Consider the following 14,725-nt stretch of genomic DNA (forward strand, 5'->3'; position numbering starts at 1 on the left):
TACAAATTAATGCAAACAAACAAAAAGAACTGACCATGGGATTAATTCTTAACATGAACATTTCTGAACTACACTAACACCAAAAGCAGTTCAGCTTCAGAAAAGCAGAAGAAAAACTAATATGCAAAAATGAGGACTATATATCAGACAGTTCTGCAGAAGTTCAGTCATCAAACCTATTTACATACACATACTAAGAAGAGAAGAGATGAAGCTGTAAGAGCTCTATCAAAACTGCAGTGCCACAGGCAATAACTAAAAGCCTAGCACAGGAGAAGATATCGTTGTGGAAAAGAAAAATTAACTGCTTCTGAACCTCTTAGTTCAATTGTGTATTATTTATCTCAATCAACTAAGTGGAAGTTTTCAGGCTTTAAAAGCTTCACTAAGTTTTCAGAAGATATTTCCACTCCCACTCCAGTTCATCAGGCAAATGGAGTTCACCCACAACTCCCCAGTAAAAAATTCACTTTAAGCCGCAACTGAAAACCAGTATTTGAGAAAGTTAAGAAGTAAAAAAGCAGAAATATATGAAAAGTTGCAATCTGAGATGGAGGACTTTTACTACTAGTGTAATGTGCAATACAGAAGACTTATGGCTGTTGAGGGAACCATACATATGAATTTCCCAACTTCTGTGAATTTAAAATGAAAGTGGTTATGTTGCAGTACAGCAGTTAAATGCAGTAAAAATGATAAGAAAATTAAAAGAAAAGGAAAAAGGCTCTGGTTATCTCTTTATAATGGTAGTAAAGCATTATTCTCCTCTGAGATCACCTTTAAAAACCTGAGGGCAACAGTCTTAACTATAGACTAAGAAAGCTAGATGTAGCTATTAAAATAGAGATGAGAACGAGCTATTACATCCTTTGAATACCTAAACTTTTACCACCTTCACTCTAGTTGTCTTAAAGTCTGTCTGTCTGTCTGATGGATCTTCGAGGAGGAGCATGAATCTCAATGACTAAGAGATAGCAGAGATTCAGTAGCCATCATTATAAAAGAAGCTGAGAAACAGTTTGAAAAGAAGCAGAAAAACATTATGATCGCAGATCTGAAAAAACACATTACTGAGTACTGTCAGTCTATCACAATACCAATTTGAAGCCGACAGGCATGTACAGCCACCGATGCATCTTATTATTTCAGATTCCTTCTCAACTCCAAGAGCTGTTGAGCTTATATAACTTGCAGTCCTTTTCAAGAGCCTCATGAATACATAAATCCTCTGCTCAGACATTACAAACCTCCTCCTGAACAGTTCTGAGAGCGACCCCTAAAGATGCTAAGCTACAAAATATGTGCCAAAAACAAGAAACAAAAGGATATCTACCACTAAAGACTTTCTACGAGAAGATACAAGAAAAAAAAAAAAATACATATATATATATTTACTAACAACCTGGCCCAGAACACAGAAAACAAAAAAAATAAATTCTTCTACCTTTTTTTCCCCATTTGTTATGCCAACTCTTCCTTGACTAGTAAGACCTTAAAATTTTTGTGACACTGGCCTCTGAATGCCACTCTAATGTAAATGACATGTGCCTGGAACAAGAAAAACAACTGCTTTATGCCTACAGAATGCAATAGCAGAACAAGCCTTTCTTTCACTAGGTACTTAGAATTGATTATCTGCAGCTGAACTAGAGGCTCCAGACAAAAGAAAATGTCAGTTATAATGCAACTTTTACAAAAACGTTTCTCGTAGGTAATTAAATTCTTCAGATGTAGAACTTCTATGTGCATTCATGGTGGGGGTGTAGAGCAAGGTGTTTCAATGCTTTTTGCCTTGGCAATAGCTGGAGGTGCCAATATGTCCCACCCTAACTGTTCCATGCACAAACAGGGCAGCGCCTGATAAACAATTTCAAGTTTTTCTTCAGCCAGATTCCCCCATAGATGGGGAAACTAGGACAACACAGAGCAATGTGGTGAATTTCCATAAGGATAGGTGTCACCTCAGAGAGCTCCAGCTGGGAACTAACTCTTATCATTTAAAGAGCTCTATATACACAGACACAATATGGTCAATTCCCAGCAGTACTTCATCTTACACAGAGGGCCCTATACAAAGACCTAGAAGACACATTACAGTATTTTTTTCCTTCACCAAAATCTTTTCTGCCTCCAGAGCTGCACACTGTTCAGCAACAGGTCTGAGCTGCAGGAAGCTGACAAGCAAAGGCATGAACAAGGCATTCTTTAAGCAAGGCCACCGGGCAGGCTGCGCTCTTAACATGGGCACTATCACACAGTTGGTCCATATTAGTGGTCCCATCACAAACCACAGCAATGGATTACCCTATTGGAATCTCTTGGTACAGACAATTATGGTCTTGAACTTTCAGAAAAACAGTGAGCTAAAAGAAATCACAAGAGAGATTTGCCTTTTTTTGAAGTTGAAAGCAGAACATCTTTCTGATACCCAGTATACACCCTGTTTCATAACTGCAGCAGTGTGAAATTTAAAAAGGAAAATTGGAGTAAGTCACTTCCTGACTCAGAATTCTTCATAAGCTTTGTCTAGAGTCAAAGTTCATGAGGACAGACAGAATCATTCTCACCCGTTATCCCAAGACAACTCTAATTACAAGATGCATAAGCTGAAGAGATAATGACATTATGAAGTCATAATGCTACAGACATTTTTTTCTACCAATTAAAACACTTAAGTTCATATTTTTGCAATGTTTTCCTTTTGTTCAGAAGTTTATTAATTACAGTCAGTACTTGCAACTTTTTAATATTATGTGGGAATTAAATAGATTCATAAATTGCATCATATCTTTGTTCAATCAGTTAGTTTAAGGCAAATTATCTCTATAGAACACAGTATGTAGACATGTAAATTAGATGGCACACTCATTTAAACTGGATTTCATAACAACTATATATCTACAGAATGCCAGAAATGTTATTCATACTAATAAACCATTTAAAAAATAAACGCTAGAACTAAAAGGCCCGATAAGCTCACTTAAAATGACCAACAATTTCTATCCATGTGAATGAAAGAGAATTCATGTTCATTCACATGAAACAAGAATTCCAGAAGCTGGAGCTATTTGGACTGGGGCAGGGGGAAGGATACAACCCATTCAGAATAAAAACAAAGAAACAAAAAAAAACAAACTAAGCAAACAAAACAAAAAAACCACAACAAAACAAAAATAACATTTTCAATTTATAAGAAAATGTTATTTTGTGCAACTTAAGTCTACTTCATTAGTATATTACTCATTAATAGAATTTTCCAGAAATATTTAGTTCTATTACATTAATAAAATTTAGTTTTAGGGAGTGTAATTAGCAATACTATGTGAATAATCAGTTGTGGAACAGGGAAACAGTTTTAGAAAAAGGTTAGATCAAATATACAGTATATTTTTATAAGTATACGGTATTTGTGTATATAGTATTTGGACAACTACAAAATGGGGATGAGAGCAAAGACAGACATTTCAAAGACATACAGTACTATCTGTTCTGCAACCTGGAAAAAGAAGTGTGAACCTGCACATACCAGATCCTAGCACTGGAAAGCTCTGCCTGCCACTCGAATAAAGGTTCAAACATACTTCCATTTTTCAACAGCAGACAAAACTAAGTTCTTAACCCATAACTTCACATCTTTACAACTAGATCACAAATGTTTTAACTGTCATTTTGCCTCTTTGCACATAAGTCAGTTTCTTAAACAAACCAACCAACCACAACAACAAAATAAAGAACCAAAACCAAGAACAAACAACCCTTTAGATAGAAGAACCACCTGTTTATGAACACCAACAAATATCGTAAACATATTTAAGAAGATCCTTCTTCCCTCCCTCTCACATTATAAATCTTTTAAAAGCAAAAGAGAAAAATTGGAATATATTTTACCAATTTTATAAACACTGCAATAACTTCTCTTCATGGTCCTAACTGTTATCTTAAAGAAAAGGATTAAACAATTGTTTTCACACCATAATTGAGTAACTAAATGTGCCCCTATTATTACCAAGACACTAAAAAGGCACTTGTAAGTATTAGGTATTATGAAATAAAGACTAACTTCAGCTCAGAAAAGACAGAAGTGCTAAGTATTATAAGCTAGGAAAAGTGTCAGGGGAATAACTTGATGACTTAAAAAAACCCCTCTTCTACATGGAGAATTATTCAAATGGGACTTTTAAAACTTTGAAGTGGAAAAAGTTAACTCTAATGCTAGAAGACTTCAAAAAAAAAAGTCAAAAACTTTCCCTCTGAAGTAAGGCTTCAAAGTCTTACTGTAAAATATTAAATAATGAAATCTCCCCAATTCTTTATGGGCACTGAACAATATGCTTCAAAACTAATTGCATAATTGAAGTGTTTGAAAGAAACACTATAGAAGCAAAAAATTCTTTTAATTAGTACACAGAATATTATTACTATGTTCAAGGAAGACTCTGTTATGAAAGTTTATATGAAATTGACAGTAAACTAACATTTTATGCCAAAATGAAAGAGTAGGAAATTCTGGATTTACAGCTTTTCATAATTCTACTTTAGCAAGCTGCATAAGAATCATTAACGAGATGATTAATGCTTTTGAAGTTACTGACTGCCTAAGTGCTAAATTACTTTTCAAAACAAATCCAGAAAAACATAATAGCTTCTACTAAGCTAAACACTTGTATTATTAATTACCTAATGCTGGCTGTTATTACAAACCCATTACAGACCTGTACTTACATCTGAAAATTTGGGCAGTTTCAGGTCAGAAAAGGCCATGCTTCCTCTTATGTGTAATGGAGGCAAGAACATTTAAAGTCCCTACTTTCCTGATGATATCCAGAAGAGACCAAAAGGCTTCCGTGAATGGCACAAAGTGAAGCAGAAAACGAAGACTGGTCAAGTACATAAAGACAAAGCTGCTCTCTAGATTGTAATAACCAATAGCAGATTGCCATATATGGAAACTAATTTAAGTATTTACCTAATTTTTTTTTTTTTTTTTTTTTTTTGTTAAAATCCTGATGAATCCTTACCAAGCTTCAGGCAACAAGAAAGCGTATTCGTGTGGTGAAGTAGTCTCTGGAAAATTGGAGAGAATTGCCTGTCTGTGAGGAAGTAAAGCTGATCCATGGAAAGTGAACAAAATTTCCAGGGCTCTGACGTTGCTTTCCTAAAGAGCAAAACATTAAGTTGCAGAACTAATTTAAGACTGATTTATATTGAAAATGAGCAAGCAATGCACGCTTAGGTCATGCAACAAACATGTTATTTTAGAATTTTCCTTAGCAATAAAGAAAATTAGGTGAGGGTCATTTCATTTATTTACAGACAAACAGATACACCCCACCCACCCTTCCTAAATTCCCCTTGAGAATCAACAAAGTTCAAAGGGGGGAAAAAAAAATGCACTTAAGTGAATACAGCAAAATTACATTCTAACAAAATAAATATTAATACCCGAGCATAAGTTCTTGCTGAAAGTACAATATTCTGATTTCTGAACTTCTTGAAGAATTCACCATCATAGTGCTGTTCAGCTGCATGAGGCCCTCCAAGGATTTCCTTAGGAAAAAAAAAAAAAAAACACACAGCTTGCAAAAGAAAAAGCCTACGTATTTCTTTATCTTAGGATGTGTAAGTATGGGATATATGCAGAAAAACATGCTGCTGTTTTTTATTTGTTTCAATATAAAAAAAACAGATGCATTTTTGATTGATAAGCTAAGAAAATTCTCTGCCTTATTTTAATTCAGGTTTAGACAATATTAGTTACAAATAGATGTACAAGTCATTACGTGACTAGTGACAACTGCAAAGTTAAAATTAAAAAAACTAAGCAAAATACAGTTTGATGTTCCAAAAACTTTCACTTTGGTAGGCTCATGGAAGAAAAAGATTCATTAGGGAATCTGAATAGAACTTGATAATTAGAGGGAAGTAATAGTAAGGCAGCTCCAACTCCTCCAACTCCACATCCCATGTTGTTGCATAACTTGGTTCCCTGCAGACACAGTATGTTCAAAGCAGGCTTCTGCCCGACTATACACCTCTCAACACTAGAAGCCGGCCAGTTGCAAAAGTAAAGCACAAGAAACAGTAGCTTAAAACAGAAAACAGCTTACTTTTCTCAGGTGAGAGACTATAGCATTTCAAGAAGTCTATAAACATTGATACTACAATATATAACAAGAAGAGATATGACGATGTGACAAAAAAATACAGGAATAACTATAGAATGAAAACTCAAAAGAACTGTAGCTGGTTACCAAGTTTCCTCACCTCATAGGTTTCCAGGCGATCGAGGTAAGTTAACAGCTTCAGCCTGCTACGGCAGAGTTCTTTTTGTTCCAGTGTCAAGCTGTGTTCAAAACAGGAATTTTCATGTTTGCAATTCATACTGTATGTCATGTACATATGAAGACAACAGTCACACATTTTAATGACTGTGCACTAGAATTTATCAAGAAATTAAGTAAACCTAGAACTTTGACACAATATAATACCAATTAAAATTTAAACCACTATCCTATTAGGAACAGGATACATCAGAGTAATTACATTCTCACAACTGTGTAGTTATAATAAATCTATAATTCTGAATAAAATATGGTGCAACATTTCATTTACTTTGAGAAGTTTACTGATAATAGCAGTTCTTGACGCATCTTGGCCTCTCTTCCCTTTCTAGTATCCTTTTCTTCATCTGGTGACAAAAAGTCTTCATAGGGAATATCAATGTCCACTTCTCCCGGTAAGATAAATCTGCAAGACAAAAACAACTTTGGCTTGACTAAAATTCTAAACTTTTACAGAAAAAGATAATACCAAGTTTTGTTGTTTTAAGGCAGCAGGCACCCATCACAACCCAACAAGAAGCACAACTCTTATTTTCTTATTTCCACCCCCTCCCTAAAACAAACCAAGAAAAAATAAACCACCAACCACACAACTATGATGACTGATAAATTTTCTAAATTCCACAGGTAGCACTGGGATTGGCATCAGCTCTACAGCACACAATGATACCTTCACGAAGAACAAACAGCCTCTTCTACTTCTACCACTAGGAACTGAATACTGAAGCGAATAGTCTTTGCATGTATTTTACCACTGCCCCATTGTGTTTTGCTTTGTTCCCCTCCTTACTTGAACAACAGATCATTACAACAATTAAGACATTCAACAAAACGCACTTATAGTAGCCATTACAGCTTCCAGAGGAGGCAACAGAAACAGATTAGTGACATCAGAAGTTCTCTATGATGAAGAGAATAAAGTGCATCCAGAGAAGAGGGAAAACGCAATACAAAATAAACAAAAGTAAAATGAGAAAAAGTACCTTATGGACATCTTTAGAATAATCTGATTCAAAGCATTACCTTTCTTTATGTCCTGTAAAAGCATCTTAACGTTTTCATTAGTGGTTGATAAAGAAATTGTACCAAATTATTAGAAATTACTTCATACATCATTCTTTAAAAAGAAAACAAACCCCCAAAAAAATACTCTTTCCAAACCTGCCACCATCTTCTCCTTTTCCTATGGCCAGGAGAGCCTCCAAGTCTGTGCCTTTCAAGCCATATTGAAGCAGCTTCTTAGCAGCATCCACATTCTCTGGAACCCTTTCCAAGCACTCATGAAGAACCCATGCGCGCTTTTTAATTTTGCTCTGTCCAAGAACAGGAGCACAGACACAATGTTACATGTTTCAGTCCAAAGGAAGGAAACCAGAGATGTTAAAAACTTCTAATGTGTTTCTTCTACTTAATAAAATATAGAGTTAATCTGATGACTGACAATGTGAACCAACAAAAGAGGTGAGAAAGCAAAAAACATAATTCCCTCACAGTATATGTGGCAGAAAAGGGCACAGAAATGTCAAATGATTTAGCAAAACTTTCACAAGAACTGGAAGAGAAATTATTTGTATTCCCTAATTAGTATCACTCCTCTTTATACGAAATAAAATGTGATGTTTTGGGGCTAAAATGCAGTATTTATAAACCAAATATATTCCACAATAGCACTAGCATCATTTTCAGTATCAACTTCTTCACATGCCAATAGGATTCTGTGACAGAAAAGACACACCAGGGTCACAAAATATTATTGGCCTTATCTGCTGATTTTCAGTTGAAATTACACAGCACATGGAGAATGGTCATTTATAAAAATCTTTTTTTGACATTCAACTAATATCTAACCTGAAAAAAAAAAAAACAAAAATTAGATGGTATTTTTCTTGATCCCTTTCAAGATTTTACCCTATAGCACCATTAGGTTGTGCAGCTTTGACAGTGCTTGTCTGCCGAGTTTGAAGTCTTCCTTCCAAGCCAAAAAACCCCACATTGGCTTCTACTGAAAAGCTCCAGTTACAGGTAAGAGAGTTCATTTTAACTTTTATTATTCAAACTTTGCTATACAGCTAATGATACCAACTTCACCTTCCCATTTAATTTTCTAGAATACTTGAAAGTTATTTAAATGCTTTATATTTCCAAATATTGTTATTAATTTGCCAGGCAACAATCTATTGCTGCATGTGGGGGATAGATTACACCAGAGAAAGCAAGCTGCTATTCACAGAAATTAGAAGATACTTGAAAGGAAATATTTTCATTATCTTCCCAGGTCTCTGGATCAGGCCTTCTGTCAGATTAACAAGATCGCTTTCATGTGACATGAAATGGAATTTGCAGGACAGCTCTCCAAAGTGCCACCGATTTATGTTGTGTAAATTAGAACACAATTGAGAATTCAATTTCTGTAAAGGTAACACAGTCATTCTCGTAAGAAAGCCTAAAAGTCACAAAAAAAACCCTCACCAAGTAGTCTTGAATTGAAGCAACGTTAACAGCTGACTTCCTCCACTGTCTTTGATACACAAGATCAGAATCAAGGCCATATGCTTGAGCCAAAGACAAAGCTTCCCCATATTCTTCATTATCAATCTAAGAAGCAAACATGAAAATGAGTCATCTGATTTCCATATTAAACAATAAATTATAAATCCTGTGTGTTGAAACAGGTAGCAGGATAATTACTGTGGGTATATGCTTAAGCAGGCAGAAAAGAGAATGGCTCAAGATACAGATGAGGAAGACTCAGACCTGATGGACACCTCTAGGAAATCACAGGTTTTTCCTCAAGAAAAAGGTAGAAGTTATTTTGGTAACCAGTATGGCATCAGCACTCTCTGGAAACTGTAACAGCTATAAAAGTGGGCTGGTTTACAATCAGTACAATTGAAATGGCCTAGACAAAGTACTGTCCAGAGTAGTCTTAAATCTGTTCAGTATGAGCGAGTCACAGGCTTAATTTGTATGTATACCCGAAAAAAACATGCAAGTAAACTACATTCACATCAGAGTATAAATTAACCCATTCCCTGGCCAATCACAAGCTAAAGTAATTACCTTCAATGTATTTGACAGGTTTTCCATTATTTGTAAACACTCACATGAGTACACCTCCAAGTCTGGCCAAGCTAATGATACAGTGTCTCCTCAGTGACCTGCAAACATCACCTTATTTGAAGTATTATAATGCTAGCTTTAAACAACAGTGCCTTTGATTACGTAACACTGACAACTAGGAGACCCTTAGAAATATGTGCATAAATCCTTTTGTTAATACAGGAAGAATCACAATAAAAATAAAAAGTTCTTTCTAAATAAATCTCACTAGGAGAGATATGATCTTTCCTTCTATACTTACTTTTCTCTGGTACAGTTCCTCTGGAGTCGTGGATCTCAAACTAACAAGACGGAAATTCTTTGTAATAGTACGTGGACGTTTCCTTGGAGGAGCAAATCGTTCCATTTCTGTCACGAAGTACAGTCCTTGCTTTAGGTAGCTGAAGTATCTGTCCTTAGCAGAAGTTTCATCATCTGAGTCAGAATCATCTTCTCCCTCATCCTCATCACCAGGCCTGCTCTCCAAGCGTAATCTTTTTGGAACAAGTTTTATCTCACACTGCACAGAAAATGAGAATATGAAATGTCCACCTAGTAGACCCCAAGTAGTTTGGTGAGAATTGAGTATATCTCTGTCTACCACTTCAGTTTCAGAATCAACATCCTTCCTCCCCTTCTCCTTTAAACCCTTTATTTCTCAGCTTGCTTAGCATGCTCCACAAACCCTGACTGCATCTGTCTCCTGCTTCATCCTTACTTACTGAAGCGGGAGTGAAGGCTTCTTAATACTATTGCATTATTACACTAAATGTTCTAAACACCCCAGACAGGATAGAACTATGGAGACATCTTTGTACACTGCTATATAGTTTAGTGCAGCATACAGCAGTGTTTTCAACCCTTAGCCATCTAAAGCAAGGGTTTCTGTTCAATGCAAATGTAATCTCAGACTATATTCTTCAGCTGTAATGTGCCAGTCACTGCTTGTATCTTATTTCCAGAATAATAAACCTTTCCAAAAACATACATGAAAGCTTTGGTATGTATTGAGAAGTTCTGCTAAATATTCTTTTCAACTTTTGTTTAACTTGTTTAAGACCTATTTCTGTGTAAGCCTCAGGAAAGAGTAATTTTCTAAGTTCCAAAGAAAATTCCTGGTTAACTTTATTATGTTCTACTCCTTCCTGGAATCCTACTAAATATAAACGAAAAAAATATATCTTTTACATGGCTTTGTCTTAATTTAAATGCGTTCCTCATTTCTTTTAAATATACTCCCTCTGTAAAAGGCATCTGTTTCAAAATGAGAGAGGGATGCTTGCAGCATTCTTCAAATGCACTAACATACAATGCAGTGAAAACTGTCAACACAAACTGTTTCCTGCAGCAAGATGTCTCTCATTCAGACTCAGCCTTCTAGGAGTTTTGCTTCTACTTTCCAGAAGTTATTTGACAACCAAGTTTTTATTAAGACAGTTAAGTTGCTGTAAGTTCAGAATTTCACTGCAATACCTATCTAGATATAAGGAAACAGAATCACTTTTTCTACTAGTAAAATATTTTTTTTTTTTTTTTTTCCAACCACACCACACACACAAACACTCTGAGGATTACATATACAAAAGAAAACTGTTCTACTGCGTTCCAGAAAAGGTCAGCTGCCTGTGCACATTCCTCACCTCCAGACTTAAAAATCCACCATCATGAGCTGAAGTGACCTGAGGAGAACTCTCAAACCATTCACATGATTTTCCCAGCAAGTTTCTTAATGTCTTGACTGATGACACAGTCAATGCTCCAGAGCACCGAGCCAAGATGACAGAATTATCCGCCCACCAATTTACATCTACCAATGAGTAATAGGATTCTTTATCTAAAGGAAATAAACAAGTAAATAAGAACACACCATTAAAAGAAAGATAACTTTAAGCACCAGATAAGAACAGAAGTGACTTCAGTTACTGAGAGATTTCATCTGATGGCCTAATTTAGCAAACATTTATTATTATATATGCATCCTAGGTTCACTAAGTTTGTATTTTGGATCAATTATACTCTACTAAATCAGTTCTGCATTAAATAAAGCTGTTGAGGAAGATAAAAGAAAAAAAACTTAATTGCAGATACAGTTAATTTTTTAACATTACTTTGAAAAAGAATTCACAGTAAACTGATTTACTTGCAGAAAATATGACAAATTTTAGGTATTTAATAAAGACCTGCTTCAATACTTCCTAGGCCATCCTTGACCAAGTCTCCCTATCGAACATAATACTGATGAAAATCAGAAAAGGCTACACTGCTTTTGAGGCCAAGTGACGATTAATAAACAAGGCTCCTGAAACAGTCTACAAGATGAGGTTGTTAAGAAGATTAAACCAACAAAACAAACAAAAGTCACCACCACTGAGGATGGAAGCTGTGTCATTTCTAAGACTCTCTTGATTATGATGACTGGATGTTGGGACAAAATGCTCATGAATTAGCTCAATTTGTTCACCAGCGTCATTTCCCATTTTTGTGATGAAAACGATCTTTCCCCAAACAGCACTGACAAACAGATCATCCTGTCACTTTCCTGTCACTTCAGTGCTTAGTCAGCAGCCTACCCATGAAGGTCAGATGAATTAACCCAAAGACAGAATCACCAAGAAGAATAGCACAAAGAAACAGGGATCTCTTAATAATATAGATATATACAAGCAGCAGTGAATGGATCATGGAACAGCTATTGATCTCTGCACTCTTGGAAGAGCCATGCAATAACCAGGTGATAAATGGCTGCACACTGCAACCTGAATTTTGGGAAAAGAATATAAACTGACATGAGGCAAATCCAGTCAGAATAAACAAGTCATTTTGTTTTAGTATTTTAAACTAATATATCGAAATTATATTAGCTTTCACGACTTATAAGACACTCATACAAAGGTAAGTTTAGGTTTTAGACTGTCGACTCTAATAACGTGTTACCTACAACAGTATGATGTAGTGGCTGCTGAGACATCTGCTGAATGGTCAGCATTCTACAAGAGTCATAATCACATTATCAATAATAAATGAAGTCCTGTACTAACTGAAATATTGTCTTATTTATGGTTATGGCTACAAAAGTATTCCTAAGAGAGGATTTTAAAAAGAACTGTTGTGACAGTCACGTAGCTATGCCATGCAACAAATTCAAATCATATATACAATTTTGGCAATTATTCTAACTGAGATTTAATTAAGCCATTTCAGGTCTTTGTATATTTGTATAAATATTTTTAACAACACAATGGTATAAAATAATGACCTAACTGTACCACAAACCTTTTAATTTCTTTCTTTTTTCACTAGAGAGTCTCCAGTCTGGGTTGAGCTCATCATAACCCGGCTAAAAAATAAAAAAAGTGCAAGACAAAAAAAGGGTTATATGCAAGTATATCTTTGTTACCCAGACAATCTGAATATTTACTCTATTGTAGACCCACTAATTTTTCCATGAAAATGCTCCCCATATGTTCAGGAAAAGTTTTAATTTAAAACATACAGCTGATGTAGTGACATTATACTTTTCTCCATACAGTTAAATGAAAAAAAAAAAAAAATCATAGCAAAATCGAATTCTGGATTCATAAATCACCATATTAGAAAACAAGTGTACCATCAGACCTGGCCTAGTCAGCATTAAACAGTAATCATACCCTAAAGATTTCTGAAATAAAGGCTCTCCAGCAATCAGAAGCCCACCAAATGTTTGCTTTTCATGTCTATGTATAGGACTGCAAGCGTGTAACAGAAGAATCTCCAAAACAGTCTTCCTCTTTGCTTTGTGTAGTGTTCCTGAGTACCACCCCAGTACAGTGCTAGAAGTATTTACTCTGGTTATTTTCATAATTATAATGCCCCTTTCAAGACTAGTGCAGCAAAAGAAAAGAAACAGCATTATTTAATGATGCACTGCAATGTTTAGAATTAGTAAGCTGTTGTTATGTTCTCTTCCTAAACTTTATTTTGTAATATCAGAATACATGGAAACTACACAAATATAGATAATAATAATTATGCCCCTAACTGCAATGCAATGGAAGTATAGGTAGATTATACAGCTCAAACAACTGAAGCAAGTTTGGGTCAAGCAAAAGGTGATTTTCAAACAGTTTTTTAGTAGAAAAAGAAGGATCTACTAATTAAAAGTAAACATGAGGCCAGTTTAAGTTAATTTAACAAATATGTTTGGGTGACAATTAAGTAGGAATCACACACATTTTGAAAATATTCTATTATACTTGGACACTAGTTTTACATAGAAAAATCATTCTGAAAATAGTCAAATAATGAGTATTCATTTATATCACCCTCACTAAATGATAAGAGTCCTGAAAACTGCTTCAGAAAACTTTGTTAAAAAAAGAAAGAAAAAATACATTTCACTGCAAGCATCCTTGAGCAAAATCTGTACTCTTACAAAAATCTGAAGTGTACATTAAAAACAGATATAGATAGATATGCATACCTATACACGCACAACACTTTTGCTAACAAACAACAATTCTGCTCCAGTGTTTGTTTTTTAAAAAGTACTTTCCTACAGAAGCTTGCAACTATATTTCTGTGGTGGGCTAATGCTAGCCAGCAGCTAAGCACCACACAGCCGCTCCGTCACTCCCCTCCCCAGTGGGACAACATAGGGAGAGCAAAAGCAAGAATAGTCATAGGTCAAGATAAAGACAATAATAACAATAATAATAACAACAACAAACAAAGGAAACAAACAACAACAATAATAAGCAAAGGAAAGCCAGGGAAAAAAAAAACAAAATTAAGAACAGGTGATGTAAAGGCAATCATTCATCGTCTGCAACAAGCAGACTGTTGCCCACCCACTCCCTGAACCGTGGCTACCTACCCAAAAACTCCCTCTGCTCTGTTTTTATTGCTGATCATGACATTACATGGCATGGAATAACCCTTGTCAGTTGGGGTCAGCTGTCCAGGCTGTGTCCCCTCCCAGGTTGTTGTGCACCCCCAAACCACTCACAGGGGGACAACAGTGAGAAACAGAGAAGTCCTTGAAGCTGTGTAAGCACTATTAAGCAATACCTAAAACACTGGTGTGTTATCAACACTGTTTTGGTTACATATCCAAAACCTAGCACTATACAGGCTGCTGTGAAGAAAATGAACTCCATCCCAGTCAGACCCAGAAGAGTTTCACAGTCAGTACTGCCTAACCTGATCTGACTGCTTACCTATAAGAACCAAAACTTAAGCTACACAACACTGCATCCATGCTTCCGAGTCAAAAGTCTTGCTCTTGCAGTCAAATCAAGAAGATAACA

The 14,725-nt window shown here is 35.5% G+C and overlaps 1 protein-coding gene across 2 annotated transcripts in view; it reads right to left on the bottom strand.

The window, feature by feature from the left end:
- Positions 1-14,725, bottom strand: part of NBAS (NBAS subunit of NRZ tethering complex) — a 178,948-nt gene that overhangs the window by 138,065 nt on the left and 26,158 nt on the right. For both annotated transcript variants that reach the window (XM_042803171.1, XM_042803170.1), the window contains exons 13-21: positions 12,714-12,777; positions 11,081-11,274; positions 9,703-9,960; positions 8,811-8,936; positions 7,503-7,654; positions 6,613-6,747; positions 6,265-6,343; positions 5,443-5,547; positions 5,019-5,155 (exon numbers count right to left, since the gene is read on the bottom strand). In XM_042803171.1, coding sequence (XP_042659105.1) covers positions 5,019-5,155; positions 5,443-5,547; positions 6,265-6,343; positions 6,613-6,747; positions 7,503-7,654; positions 8,811-8,936; positions 9,703-9,960; positions 11,081-11,274; positions 12,714-12,777 — 1,250 coding nt within the window. The remainder of the gene's footprint in view (positions 1-5,018; positions 5,156-5,442; positions 5,548-6,264; positions 6,344-6,612; positions 6,748-7,502; positions 7,655-8,810; positions 8,937-9,702; positions 9,961-11,080; positions 11,275-12,713; positions 12,778-14,725) is intronic.

The sequence above is a fragment of the Tyto alba genome, unplaced genomic scaffold (genome assembly GCF_018691265.1).
Source record: "Tyto alba isolate M040663 unplaced genomic scaffold, T.alba_DEE_v4.0 Super-Scaffold_40, whole genome shotgun sequence".
NCBI lineage: Eukaryota > Metazoa > Chordata > Aves > Strigiformes > Tytonidae > Tyto > Tyto alba.